Source organism: Papio anubis, chromosome 1 (genome assembly GCF_008728515.1).
Source record: "Papio anubis isolate 15944 chromosome 1, Panubis1.0, whole genome shotgun sequence".
NCBI classification, from domain to species: Eukaryota; Metazoa; Chordata; class Mammalia; order Primates; family Cercopithecidae; genus Papio; species Papio anubis.
The window spans coordinates 180,902,226-180,925,855 of record NC_044976.1 but is presented as its reverse complement, the minus strand read 5'-3'; the positions used below and the strand labels follow the sequence as shown (position 1 = coordinate 180,925,855).

General features: G+C 45.4%; 2 protein-coding genes across 5 annotated transcripts in view; one reads left to right on the top strand and one right to left on the bottom strand.

Moving 5' to 3' along the window:
- The window catches only part of STX6 (syntaxin 6), a 99,373-nt gene extending 91,190 nt beyond the window's left edge, over window positions 1-8,183 (bottom strand). The window contains exon 1 of the mRNA XM_021929941.2: window positions 8,135-8,183. The gene's annotated coding sequence lies outside the window, so the exon portion shown is untranslated. The remainder of the gene's footprint in view (window positions 1-8,134) is intronic.
- LOC101021550 (major histocompatibility complex class I-related gene protein) overlaps window positions 1-14,115 on the top strand; it is a 31,907-nt gene extending 17,792 nt beyond the window's left edge. For 2 of the 4 annotated variants that reach the window (XM_017951663.3, XM_009192192.4), the window contains exons 2-6: window positions 7,172-7,432; window positions 8,121-8,396; window positions 10,335-10,610; window positions 11,563-11,667; window positions 13,211-14,115. In XM_017951663.3, the coding sequence (XP_017807152.1) occupies window positions 7,318-7,432; window positions 8,121-8,396; window positions 10,335-10,610; window positions 11,563-11,667; window positions 13,211-13,251 (813 nt within the window). In that variant the 5' untranslated portion in view covers window positions 7,172-7,317 and the 3' untranslated portion in view covers window positions 13,252-14,115. The remainder of the gene's footprint in view (window positions 1-7,171; window positions 7,433-8,120; window positions 8,397-10,334; window positions 10,611-11,562; window positions 11,668-13,210) is intronic. The other 2 variants (XM_009192209.4, XM_017951666.3) reach the window with 2 other exon arrangements.
- Window positions 14,116-23,630: the final 9,515 nt, after the last annotated feature.

The following is a 23,630-nucleotide window of genomic DNA, read 5'->3' as shown; positions in this document are numbered from 1 at the left end:
ACTAAAAATACAAAAAAATTAGCTGGGTGTAGTAGCAGACACCTGTAATCCCAGCTACTTGGGAGGCTGAGGCAGAAGAATCGCTTGAACCTGGGAGGCAGAGGTTGCAGTGAGCAGAGATCGTGCCACTGCACTCCAGCCCGGGTGACAGAGTGAGACTATGTCTCAAAAAAAAAAAAAAAAAAAAAAAAAGACACAATACTTACTTGGACAGTATTTTCAACAGATCGTATTTCTCTCTATCTACCTCTTTTAACTTCAGATAATGTAAATTCTTATGAAAATTACATTTTTGTCAGAAGGCAAAGTTACATGAATTGTAAATATTATGTTTGGAGATGATGCTGGTGATACTTACCTGCAATAAATCCTGCTATTGGGCACTAATGCCCCAAGTTGTTAATACTGGAGGTTTTTTTGCTTGTTGGCATCTACCAGGAATGTAGACCCCAGAGATCATAAAAATAGAAAACCCAGATTCCAGGGGGTGTTCTACACCAACCCAGCTTAGCTCAGCAACACAGCATCTTTTTTTTCTTCCTGCTTTTTTCTCCTTCCACATTCTCTGCCTGGAGTCTGCTCTCTGTGGGTTTTTTTTCCCCATGAATAACTATGGAAGTGATTCCTCCCTCTTTCTTTTCCCCTCACTCCCTCAACTCCAGCCACAAGCCTTTGTGCTGCTCCTGGAATGTGCCAGGCATGTTCTTTCCTGGGGCCTTGGCATGGCCCTTCTTGCCCAGACTGCTGTCCCCAGATACCTGCCTGTCTCCCCAACTCCTTGCAGGCACTTGCTCAGAATTCAGCTTTGTGGGAGACCTTCCTTAACAGGCCTTCCTTTTTTAAATAGTGTTGCCCATTCCTCTTTGCAGTTTTATTTTTCTCCACTGTACTTTAAAAAAATTATATATTTTATTTTGTAGTCTGTCCTCTCCCCTTCCCCCCACTAAGAGGGCAGACATTTTTATCTGTTTGGTCTGGTACAAGCTTAGGGCCTAGAAGAGTGGCTGTCACAGAAAAAGCACTGGATATACAAATGAATATTAAGGAAGTGTGAGAACTAATATTCACAACTTGTTCCTCCTTTTGGGGCCTCCTCCTTTAGACAGTTGCATTCCTCCAGAGTAGCCACAAAACTTTCCAGATGTGAAAAAATAGAGCTATTTCAAAATCAATTGCAGATTTGCATATATATATATATATAGTATATATAGAGTACTTTTTGCAGATCCTAGATTGCAGTTCAACTCTCCATTCACCAGCCTTCCCTTGAATCAAAAATAATTTTTTTTTTGAAATGGAGAAAAAAAAAATTTGCTCTTGTTGCCCAGGCTGGAGTGCAGTGGCACGATCTCGGCTCACTGCAACCTCTGCTTCCTAGGTTCAAGCGATTCTCCTGCCTCACCTCCTGAGTAGCTGGGATTACAGGCATGCGCCACCACACCCGGCTAATTTTGTATTTTTAGTAGAGGCGGGGTTTCTGCATGTTGGTCAGGCTGGTCTTGAACTACTGACCTCAGGTGATCCGCCTGCTTCAGCCTCTGAAATTGCTGGGATTACAGTTTGAGCCACTGCGCCCAGCCAAATCAAAAATATTTTTTAGGGGCTGGGCACGGTGGCTCACGCCTGTAATCCCAGCACTTTGAGAGGCTGAGGCGGGTGGATCACGAGGTCAGGAGATCGAGACCATCCTGGTTAACATAGTGAAACCCCGTCTCTACCAAAAATACAAAAAAATTAGCCGGGTGTTGTGGCAGGCGCCTGTAGTCCCAGCTATTCGGGAAGCTGAGGCAGGAGAATGGCGTGAACTTGGGAGGCGGAAGTTGCAGTGAGCCGAGATCGCGCCACTGCACTCCAGCCTGCGCAACAGAGCGAGACTCCGTCTCAAAACAAAAACAAAAACAAAAAAAACCGTGTGTGTGTGTGTGTGTGTGTGTATTTTAGGCCGGGTGCAGTGGCTCATGCATGTAATCCCAGCACTTTGGGAGACCAAGGCAGGTAGATCACCTGAGGTCAGGAGTTCAAGACCAGCCTGACCAACATGGCGAAGCCCCGTCTATACTAAAAAAAATACAAAAATTAACCGGGCATGATGGTGGGTGCCTGTAATCCCAGGTACTTGGGAGGCTGGGGCAGGGAAAATTGCTTGAACCAGGGAGGCAGAGGTTGTAGTGAGCCGAGATCAGGCCACCGCACTCCAGCCTGGGCGACAGAGCGAGACTATGTCTCAAAAAAGATCCAGGTTAAATAGATTCATACTCATTTCAGCATATTTCATTATTCCAAACCACAGAAATAAAGTGTTTTACCAACAATTTAATTCACCAAATATTTACCAAGCTACTACCATGTGCCAAGCTCCCTGTGCTAAGCTTTGCAGGAAATACAAAGGAAAAAAGCTATGTCCCTGTTCTTAAGTGCTTTAAGATTGAGAAGCAGATAGAAGGTAGTAAGCAGAGGGAAACAGAAGGCAGAATCTGGTAGCTATTGGTTTTACAACAGAACTCATGCTCTGATGCAATCTCTGGTTCTTGTTTGCATAAGAACCAACACTTTTATGAAGAGGCTCTCATGACCACCCCAGAGGCTTCCACTGTCTTCCCTCCCAACCCAAGCCCCTACCCACCACAGGAAGGGAAGAGGGAAGTAAAAGGTCAAAGCAACACAGAGGGACATTGGGACCTTATGCTGCCCCAGCCTGTGGGAGGCCAGCCTCCATCCCGTTCAGTATTGTAGCTAACATGTGGGATAACACCTGCAAGGGAGGAGCCCATGGGGCGGGGATACCTACTCTGAACCCTACCAAACTGCTACACCCCAGCTCCAGCAACAGGGAGAAAGAAGTGCTAACAACGATTTTACAGAACAGGTACAATCAGTTGCTGGGCATGGTGGCTCATGTCTCTAATCCCAGCACTTTGGGAGGCCACAGTGGGAGGATCACTTAAGGCCAGGAATTTAAGACCAGCCTGGGCAACATAGACCCTATCTCTATTAAAAAGAAGTGGTGACATGTGCTTGTAGTCCCAGCTACTCAGGAGGCTGAGGTGAGAGGACCACTTCAGCCCAGGAATTCAAGGCTCCAGTGAGCTGTGATCATGCCGCTGCACTCCAGCTTGGGCAACAGAGCAAAACCCTGTCTCTCACACACACACACACACACACACACATACGCACACACATACAATAACTAGTACAATCAGTTGCTCTGGGAGACACCTCTCAGGGCCTCCTGTTTCTCCTAGTAGGCAAGGTAAGGGTACCCTGGCCTTGGGGTGGTCAATTCTAAAAGATAACCTGCACGTTATGAGTTATTTCATAAGCAGTTTTAGAGAGAAGAAAAATATAAACCAACTTGCTTGCACAGAAGCTAACCCAACTATTTAACTATTTTGTGAGCTGATTTTGTTGTTGTTGTTGTTGTCATCTGATCTTTTTTCTTTTTTTCTTTTTTTTTGAGACAGAGTCTCTCTCTGTTGCCCTGGCTGGAGTGCAGTGGCACGATCTCGGCTCACTGCAAGCTCCGTCTCCCGGGTTCACACCATTCTTCTGCCCTCAGCCTCCTGAGTAGTTGGGACTACAGGCACCCGCCACAACGCCTGGCTAATTTTTTTGTATTTTTAGTAGAGACGGGGTTTCACCGTGTTAGCCAGGATGGTCTCGATCTCCTGACCTCGTGATCCACCCGCCTCAGCCTCCCAAAATGCTGCGATTACAGGCATGAGCCACCGCGCCCAGCCTGATCTTTTTTCTTAACTATATGCTTATAAATGAAGAGGAAGGAATGAATATCATTAAGTGGTATTCACCCTTGCAAGGTTCTCTATAGTGGCAAGGGCCGTGTTAGAAGATCCGAATGTAGGGGAGGTCCTAAAGGTGATGGCAGCAGCAGGTTGAGCAATCTGGAAAGACTTTGGGGAAGTGTTGTGTAGTACAGCTGTTAGACACAGGCAAGAGAAGCCTGCGGATATGGCCCCACATTCAGAGAGCCCCACTCTGGCCCTCTACTACCCACATCCCTCCCCACAGAGCAAGGAATGTGTGAGGCTGAGGGGAGGTGGTCACCCTGTGTCTGGGCCCCTCCACTCTAGACCAGACTCCAGGCACCCAGGAACCTAGAGTTCCCCACTCAGCTAACTCAGAGCTGATGAGGTTTACACAACAAACTCTCACATGGCCCATCCTCCTAAGGGTGGACTGGCTGCCCTTGAGGGCCCTGCTAGGCCCGAGGGGTGGTCAAGAGGTGGGAGGATCACTTAAGTCCAGGACAAGTTCAGACAAGAGGCAGTTTGTGGACTGAGCCTGAATAAAAAAGTGGAGGTGTTTAATTGTGGGAGGCCCTTGGCAGTGCTGGAAGGAGCAAGAAACAGGAAAAAGAAGAGGTGAGTCACAGGCTGAGGGCTAGGGACTGGCGGGAGAAACCAGCTTTCTCTGTGCTGCCCCATTCAGGCCCAGAATTTCACACAGCGTGAGATTTTTAAATTTGAACTTGGCCTTCAAAGCCATACAAAGGGCAGTCTCTCAAGGTAGGGGGATAGAACATATTTCACAGTTTGTTAGATTGATTTATTCCTTTTAAATATCTGGATCTCTGGTATGTGAGCCTCCATCTGTCATCTCGACTCAGCCATGAAATTTTAGGGATGATCCTGGAAATGTTTTTGGAGATGGGTTTTGAGGACTGGGAAGGATTTAGATGGGTTAGAATAGCAGGAGATAACAGGACAAAAGGCTTGGACATGGGCATCTGCAGACACCAGCAGGCAGAGTAGGGGAAGAAAGCCATTGCGGCTGCATGCCTTCTATTTGCCAGCTTTCGTGCGTGGCATAGGGTGCTTAGCTTTCTCAGCCTGGGCTCCACCTCCCAGGCACTGCCTCTCCCCAAGACGCCTGACACTGTGCTCCAGCCTTCCTAGGCCATCTGGTTCCCATGCACGCCCCGCCTTCTCGCGCCTCCTGCTTGCACATGTGGTCTCTGCCCTGCTCCCCCTGCCCTCCCTCCTGTATCCCCTCCCAGCTCCTCTGCCTAGTCACCTCCTACCTGTCCCTGAGACCTCCCTAAGACGTCACCTTCTCTGGAAGTCTCTCCTGAAGGCCCACACCAGCTTGGATCCCATACCACCACCCATAATGCTATCTTGAAAGCACTTTGTCAGGCCCTAAGCTTCTTGGACAAGCTGAGAGAAGTTCGGCGTGGCAGCAGCAGAGAGGGCCAAGCAGTTTTGTTCCATTTTGGTTTACTTTTAACCCTTATTACAATCCTTGTAACTAGTAAGAAGAAAAAGTGGAAAAAGAATGAGAAAATGGTTAACAGAGGTGGTTTGACATAATAGGAAAAGCACTGTGCTTAAAAAAAAAAAAAAAATTCGGCTGGCCACAGTGGTTCACGCCTGTAATCCCAGCACTTTGGGAGGCCGAGGTGGGCAGATCATGAGGTCAGGAGTTCGAGACCAGCCTGACCAACATGGTAAACCCTGTTTTTACTAAAACTACAAAAATTAGCTGGGCATGGTGGTGCGTACCTGTAATCCCAGCTACTCAGTAGGCTGAGGCAGGAGAAACACTTGAACCCAGGAGGCAGAGGTTGCAGTAAGCCAAGTTCACACCACTGCACTCCAGCCTGGGTGACAGAGTGAGACTCTGTCTCAAATAAATAAATAGGCTGGGCGTGGTGGCTCACACGTGTAATCCCAGCACTTTGGGAGGCCAAGGCAGGCAGATCACGAGGTCAGGAGTTTGAGACCAGCCTGGTCAATATGGTGAAACCCCATCTCTACTTTAAAAATATACAAAAATTAGCTGGGCATGGTGGCACGTGCCTGTAGTCCCAGCTACTCAGGAGGCTGAGGCAGGAGAATCACTTGAACCTGGGAGGTGGAGGTTGTAGTGAGCCGAGATCACACCACTGCACTCCAGCCTGGGCGACAGAGTGAGATTCTCTCTCAAAAACATAAAAAAAAAAAAAAAAAAAAGTAAATAAAATAAATAGGCCAGGCGTGGTGGCTTACGCTTGTAATCCCAGCACTTTGGGAGGCCAAGGTGGGTGGATCACGAGGTCAGGAGTTCAAGATCAGCCTGGACAAGACGTTGAAACCCCGTCTCTACTAAAAATACAAAAAAAATTAGCCGGGCATGGTGGCGGGCGCCTGTAATCCCAGCTACTCTGGAGGCTGGGGCAGAGAATTGCTTCAACCCGGTAGGCAGAGGTTGCAGTGAGCTGAGATTGCGCTACTGCACTCCAGCCGGGGCGACAGAGCGAGACTCTGTCTCAAAAGCATAAATGAATTAAATTAGGTGAATAAGTAAATTTCGACTGGGCGCGGTGGCTCATGCCTATAATCCCAGCACTTTGGGAGGCCAAGGTTGGCAGATCATGAGGTCAGGAGTTCGAGACCAGCCTGGCCAACATGATGAAACACCGTCTCTACTAAAACTACAAAAAATTAGCCAGGCGTGGTGGTATGTGCCTGTAATCTCAGCTACGTGGGAGGCTGAAGCAGGATAATCACTTGAACCCAGGAGGCGGAGGTTGCGGTAAACAGAGATCGTGCCATTGCACTCCAGCCTGGGCGACAGAGCAAGACTCCGTCTCAAAATAAATAAATAAATAAAAATAAAACATTCTCAGGAACCCGGAGTCCATAGGAGAGTTCTTGTTCTGAATGACCTGGTGTATGCATGCATGTGTTTGTGTGCCTGTGTGTATATGCCCACATGTGCACACACACAGGTGGAGTGAGGGTCCTCATTTATTCACCAGAGGATTCTTCGGTAAAAGAAGAGGTCTGCGTTATCAGGGTTTTCAAGCCTTCAGAGTTCTCGAGGGTTCCTGCAGGGACAGCTCCCCCTGTATCCCCAGTGAGTGTTCTTCCCCCTTCCCCCTACAACCAGAGCAGCACTCTATATTTTGTCTACAAGTTGAGATTACCTATAAAATTCCATCCTGCATTTGCAAACCTGAACAAGAAAGGCTCCAAGTCACTGGGCTGGAGCTCTGTTCTTGTCCAGGCCCTGGTTCCTGGGTTCTGTGGTTCTGTAAGCGAAAATGGCAGCTGGGGCCTGGAGGCCTGGGTATAGCTGAGTAGGGAGCACTCGTGTGGGGCTAAATGAATGCAGTTGAAGAATCTGGATAGTCTGGGACCCTACATGTCTTCCTTCTTTGCTTCCTTCCCAGGGACGCACTCTCTGAGATATTTTCGCCTGGGCGTTTCGGATCCTGGCCATGGGGTCCCTGAATTTATTTCAGTTGGGTATGTGGACTCACAGCCTATCACCACATATGACAGTGTCACTCGGCAGAAGGAGCCGCGGGCCCCATGGATGGCAGAGAACCTCGCGCCTGATCACTGGGAGAGGTACACTCAGCTGCTGAGGGGCTGGCAGCAGACGTTCAAGGTGGAACTGAAGCGCCTGCAGAGGCACTACAATCACTCAGGTGTGCATGCGGCAGAGATGGACGCTTCCCCCACCCTGCAGAGGGCCCTGGGCTGACCTCCAATGAGCAATGCTGACCTGCACCTGCTGTGGCTTTAGGCAAAACCTGGGAAATCCAGTTGGTGGAGTTTAGGGATTCCCATCTGCCTGTGCATCTTCTGAACTGTCCCTCTCTCCCCCAGGATCACTCTGTCATTTGTCCTACCCACTCTTCCCCATCTCTGTATTCGTATCCACATCCCATTTCCACTCAGGCTTCTGATATGCATCTCCTTTCCCATTCTAAATTTGCCTATTCTGTATCTCACTTCCTGGTAGCCAGGCCTAGTGACTTGCTTATGCGTAATGACAGTAACTTTCCCAGGGGTATTTCTGGCTCCTCTATCTCTCTCCCTCCTCCACTGCACTCAGAATAGCCACAAAGCTTATCAGTCATTCCCATTACAGGATAATTCCCCAAGGTGGGAATTAGCACACTCCTTTGACAGGCAGTATATACTTCACAGATACCTGCTGTCAGGTGGGCTTCCATAAGAGGGACCTCCTGGGGACTCAGTGATGCCACGGCAGGCCTGGAGGGTGACATACTGTAGACCAGAGGATGCTTCCAGCCATGCCCCCACTCCCAGCACTTGAGAGTCCACCTCTGTCCCTGTGTGGACCCCTCTGGGCTTGCATGTGTGTTCCAGGGTCTCACACTTACCAGAGAATGATTGGCTGTGAGCTGCTGGAGGATGGAAGCACCACAGGATTTCTGCAGTATGCATATGACGGGCAGGATTTCCTGATCTTCAATAAAGACAGCCTCTCCTGGCTGGCTGTGGATAATGTGGCTCACACCGTCAAGCGGGCATGGGAGGCCAATCAGCATGAGTTGCGATATCAAAAGAATTGGCTGGAAAAAGAATGTATTGCCTGGCTAAAGAGATTCCTGGAGTATGGAAACGACACCCTACAAAGAACAGGTAAAGAGAAAGAGAAGGCCTCATTCCCACATTGCCTGAACAACTGTTTCCATATGTAACTCTTTTAATCTAGGTTATATCGACTGTATCCTGAAAGCCATCTCTTTAGTTGGCCTATTGTGATATTGGCTAGAGCCCCCATGAGAACTTTCCCTGGTTACTTTTGAGCAGCATCTTGACAAGATTTGACAGTTCCCCTTGTCTTGACAGAGTGGAGTACCTCCAAGGGCACCTTGTTTTGGGGGGGTCTATTGAGGCAAATTCTTCCGTCAGTGATAAGCTGGGAAATTCTTTAGGCGATAGAACAAGTCTTACAAACTGTTTAGTTAACAAAGGGCTCACACACCACCAGTAGGAGTAAAAATCTGGATTTACCAGGACAAACAGAGGGTCTCTGTTTTACTAAAGGATTAATGAGGTTGGGCATGGTGGCTCACGCCTGTAATCCTAGCACTTTGGGAGGCTGAGGCAGGAGGATTGCTTGAGGCCAGGAGTTTAAGACTGGCCTGGGTAACATTGTGAGAACCAATCTCTATTAGAAAAAAAAAAAAAAAGCTGAGCATGGGGCACATGCCTGTAGTCCCAGATACTCAGGAGGCTGAGGTGGGAGGATCTCTTGAGCCTGGAAGGTCAAGGCTGCGGTGAGCCATGATCATGATCAGCCGAGGTCACAGAGCAAGATGCTATTTAAAAAAAAAAAAAAAAAAAAGGTACTAATGATAAGATTCCTTTCAGCAAAGAATTCCTCTTACACCTTAAAGATATGATTCAGTTGGTCAACTTTTAGTTCATACAGAACTTTCCATGTATGATCTTGTTATTCAAAATTAATCATGTCTGTATGACACTCCAGGAAACTCCTAGATAAAATGTGTGTGGGAAGAGTATGGGAAGCTCCCCTCTCCAGGCCTCTATCTACATTCAGTGTCCTAATGGATTTTCAACCTTTTGGTCAAAACACACTCCTAAAAAAACAAACAAAAAAATAAAAAGCACTCCTAGAAAAGGATATTGGATTCATTTCTTACAGGCCCTGTCAAAAAGCTCAGTCCCTCCTAGTAGCATTTATTTTACTTTTAATGTTGGAAAGCCTTCTTCTGCTACCAAATATCATGCCTTGGTAAAGAGACAAGGAAAGCATTGTTGGAGTAAAGGCTCTTCTCCGTATTGGATTGGCCGATGATAAGGGAGTCAGGAGGCAAGTCAGAGATGAGCGGGAAGCAGTCCCCCCAGATAGTGTCTTTGGTCTCAGTATGGCTGCATGACCCAATTTCAGCAAGAAACATTAAGGACAGGATTGTATGGCAAATTAACAGAGTAGTCACCAGGAAGCAAGGCCACACGTGGATACTTCTTTGGTGTCACTGCTGGAGCCCTTCTATGATATCAGTTTCTTTGAAGGCACAACCATGGCACGATCTACTACCTATGTTTGTGCCTGATGGCAGTCATCAAAATGCCAGCCCAAGTACACAAGGCAATTCGGAGCCAAAACTGAGTAGGGATAGCTGTGTTATTTACGTGCACTAAACACAGAGCTGAGAAGAAGGAGTTCTAATCTCCAGTCCATTACTGACTTACTTATAGGGAACAGTCACTTACACGTTTTGTGGGTCAGTTTTCCTTGACACATAAAGGTATTTCAAAGGTTACTAGTAAACAACCCCAGCACACTTTACAAACAGTCAAAGCTGTATGACTTTCCCCCCTTAGAGGATGGAGCATGGCCCAAATCCACATTCTTCACTACCTATCACCTTGCCATTGTGGCAGGTACACATAAATAAGTTTGTTGTTGATGAACCTGAGTTCTGGGTCATTCTTAGCTTTAGAAGTTTTCTGCAATAAAGAAAAATTAGGAAAGCCAGTTGCCAAGTTCTAATATTATACGCTTAGTACATAAGGCACTTTGATTTAACTTTAGCTTCTTTTTCCTAGAGCCCCCACTGGTCAGAGTGAATCGCAAAGAAACTTTCCCAGGGGTTACAACTCTCTTCTGCAAAGCTTATGGCTTTTACCCCCCAGAAATTTACATGACATGGATGAAAAACGGGGAAGAAATTGTCCAAGAAATGGATTATGGAGACATTCTTCCCAGTGGGGATGGAACCTATCAGACGTGGGCATCAGTTGAGCTTGATCCTAAGAGCAGCAACCTTTACTCCTGCCATGTGGAGCACTGCGGTGTCCATATGGTTCTTCAGGTCCCCCAGGGTAAGGACGGGGATCGTGGCTGTCTGGGGAGAGCCTAGAGAAAGGGGAGAGCAGGAAGCCATGCTCCCTGCCAGGGAGGGGAAGGGAGGATAGATCACTGCCTCACCCAGTGTGCCTTAGAATGGGTCTTTTAAATAAGTGGTTCTCACACTTTTTAGAACCAGGACGCCTTCATACTATTAAAAAAATTATTGAGGACCCCAGAGAACTTTTGTTGATGTGGGTTTTATAGCTATTGCTATTTACCACATTACAAATTAAAGATTTAAAAATTAAACACGAACGGGAGCAGTGGCTCACACCTGTGATCCCAGCACTTTGGGAGGCTGAGGCAGGTGGATCACTTTAGGTCAGGAGTTTGAGACCAGCCTGGCCAACATGGTGAAACCCCATCTTTACTAAAAATACAAAAATTAACCAGGCGTGGTGGTGCACACCTGTAATCCCAGCTACTCCGGAGGCTGAGGCAGGAGAATTGCTTGAACCTGGGAGGTGGAGATTGCAGTGAGCCGAGATCGCACCACTGTACTCCAGCCTGTGTGAAGGGAGCGAGACTCCATCTCAAAAAAAAAAAAAAAAAAATCAAACACAATCCAGGCACAGTGGCTCACTCCTGGGCATGATGGCATGCACCTGTAGTCCCAGCTACTCAGGAGGCTAAGGTGGGAGGATCGCTTGAGCCCAGGAGGTCAAGGCTGCAGTGAGCTGTAATGGCACCACTGCACTTCCACCTGAACAACAGAGTGAGACCCTGTCTCAAAAAAAAAAAAAAAAAAAAAAAAAAATTAACACAAGAAAACACAAGCACATATTCCATTAGCAGTCAGATTGATGAGTGAGAAGCAACAGTAAGGAAAATGGTGTTGGGTTTCCTGATGATCACAGGGACAAAAGTCCCAGAAAGTTAACACAGAAGGGACTTGTGAATTTTTTCTTATTTGCTTGCTTTCAGAATCAGAAACCATCCCTCTCGTAATGAAAGCTGTCTCTGGGTCCATTATCCTTGTCATTGTGCTGGCTGGAGTTGGTGTTCTAGTCTGGAGAAGAAGGCCCCGAGGTGAGAGGCACATGAAAGGGACCCAGGGGACTGCAGACTCTCCTGCGCCTCTCCAGAGTTTTATTTTCTGCACCTGCTGCTCCATGCTCCATTCAGAAATGGCTTGGCTGTCAGGCTGGGATCACAGAAGGATCCGGGACAACCCTCCCGCCACGTAGGGGACACAAAGCATGGATAAAGCTTGCAGGGAGAGTGGTCTCTTTTCATAGGTGATGCCTGACATCAACAAAATAGTACAACATCTGTCCAGGGGAACTGCCCCCTAGAAGTTGGGTCAGAGAAGATATGGGGATCCTGATTTGTCTTTTTCCAAACCATCTTTTTATTATTAATTACTATTGACTTCTGAGGCAGTGCCCTTTGTTTCAAGACTTCAGTCAGTTTTCCCATTTTGACCACCATTCTTTCATCCCAAGCATATGAAAGTCCTTTTCCTTGTAAATTCATTTTTCAAAACATTAAATGTGTAAGAGTAGATACCTTCAGATAATGGGACTTAGAGTAAGGAAAAGAGGAGGAGAAGTAGGAGATATATAGGCTCTTGATAATGTGGAATAACATAAATTCATTCAATAAGTATACATTATTGACCTACTGTGCTCCAGGCACTGTACTGGTTGCTGGGATATAACAATGAACAAGACAGACAGGATCCATGTTGTCATAGAGCTTACAACAGAGCCTGGTAAGGTTATCTCCTGCCTCTGGCTTCACTAATTGCTCAAATTGATCACAGGATAGTACTGATGAGACCATGCTTTGAACCCAAAGTGGACCAGAAGGTTGGTTTTCCTTCATAGACATAGACCTCAACTCCAATTCAGGTGATAACTGTACAAAAGCATGTTGTTAGATCAAAGTAAAACCAACCCCTTTACTAGAAACTCAGCTCAGAGGCTGGGCATGGTGACTCACAACTTGTAATCCCAGCACTTTGGGAGGCTGAGGCAGGCAGATCACTTGAGGTCAGGAGTTTGAGATCAGCCTGGCCAATATGGAGAAACCCTGCCTCTATTGAAAATATTTTTTTAAAAAAATTAGCTGGGCGTGGTGGCACATGCCTGTAATCTCAGCTACTCAGGAGGCTGAGAGGAGAATCGCTTGAACCCAGGGGGCGGAGGTTGCAGTGAACAAAGATTGCTCCATTGCACTCCAGCCTGGGCAATAAGAGCGAGACTCCGTCTCAAAAAAAAAAAAGAAAAGAAAAGAAAAAGAAAAGAAAATCAGCTCAGAGAGTTAGTTAATGGGTCGTTAATGTTTTCTTTATAGATGAAGTACAGCACTAATCCTCATCCAATAAATGATAATGAAACAAACAAAATTTTTCTTACAATGACATCTCTCTCAATAATTGAGTTCCTGCTTTTTATCTTATAGAGTTTACAGATTTGAGCTAAAGTTTGTCAAGTACTAAGAGAATCTTGACAAAGCAGGCTAAAACTGTCAATGCCTGTTTCTCAGATTTTGCTGAACACTGCATACTTTATTTTTGAGCTGTGAGGAAACATTCTTGTAATCTGACTAAAAACCTCTTTCTTTTCAGAGCAAAATGGAGCCATGTACCTTCCGACACCAGATCGATGATTGCAGATCCCTCTTTTCCAGTTCTCCTTCCTGTAGGAGCCATGTTCTCCTCTGTCCTCCATAGACTCAAACCCAGTGCTTGAAGCTCCTGACTACACCCACAACATACACGAGGGAAATGGGATTGAGCATTTATGGCAGCAACATAGGAGCCACAAAATGTTCTTTGTTCTTTGGCTCCAGAAAGACTGTCAGAGTTCAGCCTCTTTTGATGGACCGTTTTATCACAGTTGACTTTAAATACAGCTTGTCTCATGACACAACACTTCCCTACATTCCATTTGTCAATGATGATTTGCAACTAGTTGGAGATGCTCAAAGCAGGAAGGAATCTTTTCATCCAGAGCAGGAACTGTCTTCTGCAATGCCTTGGACTTGAGCCCCCAGCCTCCACTTGAACACCATATGAAGGGAACCTCAATACCTCATAAAATGGCCTTTCTCATTCATCTCCTCCTGGGAACATTATTGTACAAGAGCTTTGAATATCATGGGCACCATGACTATGACCCTGCAGGTAGGACTGGATCACCCCATGAGAGTAGCCAGCAGGTTTCTACAATGGCCTGGGAATGGACTGATTATTATTATACATTTTCTGGCCTGAGAGAAAGCCAGAGTCCCCTGCTATTAACAGCAGCCCTGCCTGGGAGCTTGGAATCTTGGTAATCTGCCCGATTGGATCTATGGAGGTAGTCTCACCCTTTTTTTCTTTTGTGGGAAATTAAGAGAAATAATTATCAGACATATCATCACCTCCAGTGGAACTACAGAGACCTGGACCCAGCTGCACTGTTTTAGTGTAAAAATAAACATTAAAAACTAAATAAACATTAAAAACAAATAACTCTGCTATTACCACAATTTTGTTTTGGCTTTGAATTGTCTTTACTGAATATGGCCGGGTGCAGTGGCTTACGCCTGTAATCCCAACACTTTGAGAGGCCAAGGTGGGCAGATCACAAGGTCAGGAGATTGAGACCATCCTGGTCAACATGGTGAAACCCCGTCTCTACTAAAATACAGAAAATTAGCTGGGCATGGTGTTGTGTGCCTGTAGTCCCAGCTACTCAGGAGGCTGAGGCAGGGGAATTGCTTGAACCCGGGAGGGAGAGATTGCAGTGAGCCAAGATCGGGCCACTGCACTCCAGCCTGGCGACAGAGCAAGACTCTGTCTCAAAATAAATAATAATAATAATAATAACAACAACAACAACAGTATGTTTGGTGTCAGGAGAGGCTCAATTCTCATTTCTGCCTTTCCCATGCTGACTCATGGTAGCTGGGCATGACTTGCCTTCCTGCATAGGCTTAGTCTTCATACATATGCACTGGGAATCAATAGAAGCCCATGGTGAGGATGAACATCCCCTTAGTGTTTCTTACTCTGCCCAATCCCTGAGGTCTCACCTGACTCACCACCTGCCCTGCCACCTGGAGCTACTTGCTCTAGGGCTGCCAGTCACACATTCCTTGGTCTCACTTCTCTGACCCCGTTTTGACTCTGCACCTGAGCCTAAGGCTTACTTCAGTGACCCCAACTTTGACAAGTGGCTTTTCTCCTGTACCTCAGGTTTGACCTCTGCTCTCCCTTGACCTTGACTGTGACATTTGACCTTTGGCTTTAATCATTACAGCCTCAGATAAAGATACCTTCAGCCCAGGCACAGTGGCTCATGCCTATAATCCTAGCTCTTTGGGAGACCGAGACAGGCGGATTCCCTGAGCTCAGGAGTTCAAGACCAGCCTGGGCAACACGGGGAAACCCTGTCTCTACTAAAATACAAAAAATTATCCGGGCGTGGTGGCGTGTGCCTATAGTCCCAGCTACTCGAGAGGCTAAGGCAGGAGAATCACTTGAATCTAGAAGGCGGAGGTTAGAGTGAGCCAAGATCACACCACTGCACTCCAGCCTGGGCAACAGAGCAAGACTCTGTCTCCAAAAAAAAAAAAAAAGATACCCTCAGTGTGTCAGGCCTCTAAGAGCTCACCTGCCAGGTTTCTTCCTTGCTCCACTGTCCCATTTAATTCCACATATGAAGCTACCACTGTACATCTCTCTTTCCCGGTGCCTGTTGAGTTGCATAGAAGCACAGTTGTGTTTATTTTGTTTTTAGGGTTGCCATGGGCAATTTCCATGCCATCTTTTAAGCAGTGTTGTACTGTGAAGAGAATATAGGCAAGTTTATTTCTGGAATGGCTTCTTCTTACAATCAGAATAGTTAGGATGTAATATATTTTTGGATGGGCATTTAAAGTGAAAAGGTACATATTTACATAGACACAGGTTATGATGTATCTATGTAAATGCCTTTTGATTCTGCAACTGCAGGATACTGTCATCAAAGACACAGATAGTCAAAAACCTCTTTGTGTTCCCAAGGCCTTGCCCTACACCTAACACATAATATGTGCAAATGGATGAAGAAGAGGAGGCAAGGACAAGGATATGATGACCAAACATTCTGTTATGCATTTGCAGCATTTATGTTTCTTCCTGGGGGATTTTATAATATAAAAAGAATCATAATATAAAGAGATGATTTAAAAAATAAATACTGCCAGGCATGGTGGCTCATGCCTGTAATCCCAGCAATTTGGGAGGCCAAGGTGGGTGGATCACCTGAGGTGGGGAGTTCGAGAATAGCCTGACCAACATGGAGAAACCCTGTCTCTACTAAAAACACAAAATTAGCCGGGGATGGTGGCGCATGCCTGTAATCCCAGCTACTCAGGAATCTGAGGCAGAAGAATTGCTTGAACCCAGGAGGCGGAGGTTGTTGTGAGCCGAGATCGCACCATTGCACTCTAACCTGGGTAAAGAGTGAAACTCCATCTTAAAAAAATAAAAATAAAATAAATAAATAATACTTAAAATTTTGCAACCTTCATTTTACTATAGATGGTTCAAGATTATATTAGTTCTTAATTATTTTAGCCTTGTTGCTTCATTACTTCATGGTTGTTGAGTACAGCTGCTCAGTAATCATAACCTATGGAATATTTGATATCATGATCTAAATAAACATTAAAAACAAATAACTGTGCTATTACCACAATTATGTTTTGGCTTTGAATTGTCTTTACTGAATATTTTGGGTCAAGAACACTAGATGAGAAACCTGTTCAACTGTTCCTTTTTTTTTTTTTTAACTCCACTATATTTATTACCTGTTTTTGTTTTTTTGTTTGTTTTTGATGTGCATATAGACAAAGATGTGGTACATTTAAATGGCAGATGTTTTTGAAGTGCATATAGACCAAGATGTGGTACATTTAAGGGAGAGAAAGCAGTTTAAAGAGCAGGGTGAAAATCCAACAAGACTCACTCCATCGAGGGTTTCTGAGCTCTCCCATCAGGGGCCTGGCCTCCTTTCCTCTCCCTTCTTACTCCCATGATTTCCGAGTTCTGACCCTTTCCTTATTTCTGAGGAATGACTTGGTTTCTCCTCTTCTTTTTTTGACCTGAGAGAAAATGTTTTTGCACTTGTAGCTATGAGGAACAGTTGTCCACTAGGGAGGCCAGCTGATCATTTTCTGCCAGAGTTGCACAGAGCAGTCCCACCGTATTTTGATCACCACTGTCTGGGGTCTTTGTCCTCACATATACAGGTCTAGTGTCCCCACAAAGTGATCAGATGGATACATAAAGTGGAGTGCCAATGTATTAATTTACTGTGAGAAACACAATTGCTAAGTGGGTCAGATATTTGTCTCAGCTGGTCAGTACATCTTCCAGCAGGAAAATCTACATAAGAACAACTAAATCACAGTCTGTAGAGTGCTTGATGACCCCAGAATTGGTGCAAGGGGACACATTCTCGCTTGTTAGCACCTGCTTTCTGGAGTTTGCTATTTTCTCACACACAATGTATTAGTTCACAGAGTGTTCTCCAAGGAGGACAGGGGCTTTGCCCATAGCCATGTGCTGTGGGCAGCAGAGCTAGGAAGGAGCAAAGGTGTCTCCCAGCCCAGGTGTTTCCCACTTAACTGCACTGCCCTTTTCACCTTTTTTTTTTTCCCCAGTAGCTTCATGACATTCAGTGCATTGTGCTTTTTAGAGGTTGATGATTCCACTGCCCTTCCTGAGTTGCCTTCACCTCTCTTTCTTTGGAAATTGCCATCTTTGAGCCTTTTATGCCTCTGTAACATCTCTGCATCTCCTTTTCATTCTGGTCTCCCTTTCTCTAATGCCCTTCTAGCTTCTGGTTGCCCCAAACCCCACAGACTGTGTAACAAAACCCAAAACCTATTGGTTTAAAACAATACCCATTTTATTTTCTTTCATAGTTTCTATGGGTCAGGAATTTGGGTATAGCTTGGGTAGGCAGTTCTGACTTCTCATGGAGTTGGAGGCAAGTGGTGGCTGGAACAGAAATGGGGCAGCCAGGGGTGGTGGCCAGGCATCTCCTACATCTCCTCCATGTAGTCTCAGGAAGTCTCCATGTGATCTCTCTGTGTGGGTTAGTTGGGCTTCCTCACAACATGGTGGTCTCAGGGCAGTCACTGCTTACATGGCAGCTAGCTTCCCTCAGAATGAGTATCCCAAGAGATCACAGAGTGCATAGCATTTATATAATCTAATATTTGAAGTCACAAAGTGTCATTTTTGTAATAACTCTCACTGCTCAAGGAGGTCATAAAATCCTGCTCAGGTTCAAAAAGAGGGTGTATAGAACCCAACACTCAATAGGATGATTGTCAGAGTTACATTGTAAGAAGAGCATGTAGATGGGAGATATCATTGTGGCCATTTTGGGAAAGATGCAACATGTCACAATGTCATGCTCTCCATCATCTCCCCATTCCACCTTGTACTGGTTTCCAAGGGTAGTCACTTAAAAGTACCACAAAAACTGGGTGGCTTGGAACAACAGAAATGTATTGTCTCACAGTTCTGGAGGCCAGAAGTTCAAAATGAAATGTTGGCAGAACCATGCTGTCTCTAAAGGGACTGGGAAAGGATCTGTTCCAGGCTTCCCTCCTATCTTCTGGTTGTTCCTTGCCTTCTGGCTGCATAACTCTAGTTTTCATTTGGTGTTCTCCGTGCATGAATGACTTTGTGTCCAAATTTCCTTTTATCATGAGGCCATCAGTCTTACTGGATTAGGGGCCCACCCTACTACTGCAGGATGACCTCACCTTCCCAAATTACATCTGCAACAACCCTATTTCGAAAGAAGGCCACATTCTGAGGTACTGGGGGTTACAACTTCATGAATTTTTTGCAGGGGAAACAATTCAACTCCTAATACATCTCTACCCAACCTCTCTAGGTTCCCTAATCCACCAAAACTTTCTGGCTCCACTGGATTATCTAGCAGTTAGGAAACCAAGATTAGGAAATTTAGCTTACCTCTGTGAGAGGAGTTAAGCCAAGGGAATCTGTGGAATTTTGGAGGGTTTGGGGGCACTTGGGGGCAGGGGGCAAACGTCCTGCCTTTAAATCACAACACTTAGTTCTCTTCCATTTATAAGACTCGCTCCTCCATCCCAACCCCTGCACCACAGGACAAGGAAGTGTTCTTGGCCTTCAACTTTCATCCCTGATGGTGAAAGCAGTTGCTCCTGATCTATTTGCCCACCAGCTTCACCTCTGGAGCCTGAGGCATCTGATGCCTGCCCGGCTGGTTCTCAGTAAGAAGGTCAAGTTCAACCAGAGGGGAGATCCTGATGCCTTTCAGTAGTTAAATATGAGTTCAGACCCCGGGGTCTGGACATAAGATTTGGGGTCCTCTGGATATAAGATTTCCGGAAACACTCAGACTGTGGGGACCCCTGCTGAGGGAGAAGTCCCAAATTGTGGCTTCAGGGGAATGCACCAAGGCTCTCACTGAGGCCGCCTTCTCCAACAAGCTCCCCTCCTGCTTCCCCATGGTTGGCATGGCTGAGTAAAAAGGACACTGAGCACAGCCCATGCATGAACGCCTTGCCATGCAGCAGGATAAAACCCATAATGCCACTCAGCGTGCTTTGGTTGTAAATCTAGTTTGATTACAACACTAATTTCTGGCCATTTGTTCTGTTTCTGGTTTGTGAACCAACCGAAGACATGAGCAGGGCCTCAGCTAACCCACAAATAGCACATGTGTGCAAACTGGAAAAATGAACCCTTCTTCTGGGAGGACGCAGCCCAGGCCAGGTCACCTGGCTTGGCCAGCAGAACACAGAGTGGATTTTGGTCCCGTTTGTTCCCCAGTGGGGTATCTATCCTTGTGCAGGGCACAAGCTTACATGGCAGCTCTGGTCATACCAATAGAAAATAAATAGAAACGGGCTGCACACCAGAATGAATGAATTGCATTGAAAGGGAGGAGTGATGGTGGAAAGAAAAACAAGTCAATTCATTTAGACTGGTAGAACCAGAACCACTGTGTGGTATATCCAAATGGTTAAAATTCCCTGAAAGATGTTACATAATCCTATCATGGTGTTTATTTATGGAAATCTATTTTTAAAATTTTATGTAATACTGCACAATCTGTTTGCATGATGCCTTGTACGTAGTAGCAACTCAGTAAATACTTTTTGAATGAACTAGTACAGTATTTTAATTAGCTAGTCTTCATGTACTGGTACAAAAGAACAGTGTCATCTTACAGCTGAAGTCATAGAGGGGAAATATCCGACTCAGGATCCTATAACATTCCAGGTGCTCAGGATGAATGGTCCGAGGACTGGTCTGAATTCTTCAAAGGTTTCAGCTGTATTAACATTCTCTATCTAATAAACTTTATCTTGTCATTGCATTGTCTGTGAGATTAGTGATCTGAAACATTCCATTAATACCCCCACCCCATCCAACACATACATATTAAAGACAAAGATAGAATTCAGAGGTTCTTAGAGGTTCACTGTTTTTCTTGAAGGCTATGAGAAGAGGTGCTGAGAAATGAGTTCTCGGCCATCTTGGGGGCCCAAATATCTGAAACCTTCCAGAAACATAACTAGTCCGAATTTGCTTTACTGTCACCATTTGGGTATTTGGTTAATGAAAGTTCTTAACATGTAAATTCCACCCACTCTTACCAATGCCCTGAGCTGAGAAGCACCTTGAGCACTCTTACCACACCCTGAGCTGTTGCTTTTCCTCTTCCCCTTGCCCCCACTCCCATGTTGGCTGCACCAGCAGAGGCTTCTGCATTTGCCCCTGGGCGGGAGTTGGGAGTGAAGGTCTGGGACAGAAGGTTCTGAGGTGCTGAGCTGAGCTGCTGGGTGGCAGCTGGACGGCCAGGCTGGCTGAAGCCCTGGTGAGGTGACACTGGATCTGAGGCAGGTGCAGTGACAGCAGCCAGACCTCTGAGGACACAAATGGGCCAGAGAGTGGGAACAACTGGGGGAACAACCCAGGGACGGGGGTAACGGGGCAAACAGCCTCTGAGAGGAGGCTACGGGATGAAATGGGAAGCCATCAAAATGGAAAAGGAAGTGAAACCAAGGGAGAACTAAGACTGCCACCCAAGCCAAAGCCGTCCTGGCCTTTCTTCCTTTCTGAGGCATCAGCGCAGATTCTAAGGTTACCTGAACTGACTGAAAGCGCTGTTGTTTTCTGAGCAACATCGCGGCGGCATAAATAGAGAATTCCTGGAACACACTGGGAAGACACACGCTCTAGAAGGTGACAATTCTGGGGAGATCTGAAGGGCTGGAATAATAAAAAGTCAAACATTTGGCATCCCATCAGCTGCTGAAATACAACCCTCTCACGTACTTTAAAATACCCAACACAGACACTCTGCGTATTACTCATGAAACAGCTACGGATGCACAGTCCGTGTGTTACACACAACAGGAAGTTTCCAAACCAGATGTAACCCACCAAGGCTGAGCACATGGGCTACCCTTCACCTTACTGTTAAAAGACTGAATGGTCACTGGTCCCTGAGGATCCCTGAAGAAGACAGGCAAGCTGTTCTAATGCAATTTAGGTCTTTGCAACTGAAATTGAGATGAAATTTCAAAGATTTGTAAACTAGCACAGCCTCACAGACTTGAAATTAGTCTACAAGATGACATGTTTCTAGGCCTAATGATGACATTTTTAAAGACTGTCCCCAACCACAAGGAATTATTCGTTTTTTCTGTGTGACACGGTATACACCATATTTTCATTCAAGTCACAGAGTTTGTTTACCCCAGTTTCTTATTAATAATCTGCCACAAATATTGATATTTAAATCAAATTATTATGGCCTTCATTAGTTAATCAAACATTCATGAAACGTATGCACCATGAGGCCTGACACGTAAGTGCCTGGCACATAGTAGGCACTCAGTACATATGCATATTGACAAAATGAACTGCTGCTCCTACGAGCCAGACTCTGTAGGCAACAGAGCGCAGTGATGTTCTGGAAATTAGCAAGTACAAAAATGGCCCAGACATATGCTTACAGACAAATCAAGCTCACATCACAGAAAATAATTTTAGAGATTGTAATCTAGAATGTATTTCTATGAAACTGTCCCTGAGTTTTCTGCTAAGAGAAGAAATACAACTCTGGCTGGGGGCGTGGTAGCTAACACCTGTAATCCCAGCACTTTGGGAGGCCGAGGCAGGCGGATCACTTGAGGTCAGGAGTTTGAGACCAGCCTGGGCAACATGGTGAAACCCCGTCTGTACTAAAATTACAAAAAAAAATAGCTGGGTGTGGTTGCTGTTGCCTATAATCCCAGCTACTTGGGAGGGTGAGGCAGGAGAATCACTTGAACCTGGGAGGCAGAGGTTGCAGTGAGCCAAGATTGCACCATTGCACTCCAGCCTGGGCGACAAGAGCGAAACTCTGTCTCAAAAAAAAAAAAAAAAGAAAGAAAGAAAGAAAGAAAAAATACAACTCTGACAGTGAGCTTTCATAGTAATACTGAAGACACAGGTTGAATAAAACTTTCAAGTGAGATGGGAAGGCCTGAGTATAAATATGCCATGAAACAAAGGACGTGGGGAGGATGAAGGGCTCAGTACTGCCTCCTTCCCTGCAGCCACTGGGCTGGGCTAAGAGGACCCATAGGCAGTTGCGATGGTGACAGCAAGGAACTCAGATGTTCAGCGAGACAGAGGAACTTCTAATCCTCTAGTTTCCTTTTGTCTTCCTGATAGCCTATCCCCAAATAAATAATTCCCTTACTAAACTCCTAAGTGCTTTTCAGCTCTGCCACTCAACTGACACTTAGCTATTCTGTGTTGGTATTTATCTGTTTCTGCATGGCTTATCTCCCCGGCTGGACTATAAACCCCTTAAGGGCACAATGTGAATTCTACATCCTTCACTTAGTATCAGGGTGATCTTAAGTTGTTTAACTTCTCTGAGCCTCAGATTTATAAAAACTGGGGCTAGTCAATACCTGTCTTCCAGTGTCAATGTGGGGATTAAATGAGATGTGTGTGTGCAAGCATACTGCACAGGAAATGGCATCTGGGATGTGTTTTCCTCTACGTATTCTCCAGGGACTACTCCCCATGTCCCATACAATCACAGCCACCATTTATTGAGTGCTTACTATGCACTGGGTACTTCACATATATTATTTCTATTCCTCATAACAATGTCGGCAGCAGGTATTATTATTATTATTTTGTTGAAGTTCAGATAAATTGTATTTCTTGACAAGGTCACATAGTTAATAAGTGGCAGAGGCATGATTCAGACTCAAGACAGTGTGTGCTCTTCCCAGGGCACTGTCCTATCTGCACACAGTAGGCCCACTCCATCAATCCCTGACTAAAACTGTGAGGTGTCATCCACTTAAAACTATTGAGGACTAAACTCTGATTTTTTTATCTTGCCCAAATTCCTATCTAAGGGATCTGGGGAGTCATGCCCTACAAATCATAAATTATCATCAGATGGTTTTATTTAACCCTACATATCATGATTTATTTTCCAACTTGACTCTGACATAACATTACCAGACAAAGTAGAAAATCAAAATATTTTAACCTGGCCAGGCGTGGTGGCTCATGTCTGTAATCTCAGCACTTTGGGAGGCCAAGGCAGGCAGATAATGAGGTTAGGAGTTCAAGACCAGCCTGGCCAACATAGTGAAACCCCGTCTCTACTAAAAATACAAAAATTAGCTGAGCATAGTGGTGTGTGCCTGTAATCCCAGCAACTCGGGAGGCTGAGGCAGGAGAATCACTTGAACCCGGCAGGAGTAGAGGTTGCAATGAACCAAGATTGTGCCACTGCACTCTAGCCTGGGTGACAGAGTGAGATTCCATCTCAAAAAATATATATATATAAAATAGGTAATATATTTAGTATTGATAATATTCATTTAAATATATCAATTTTAATATAATTTAAATATTAATAATATTAATTTAAATATATATACATTTTAAACCTCAAAATATGTTTCTTTGCCATATTTTGAAATGG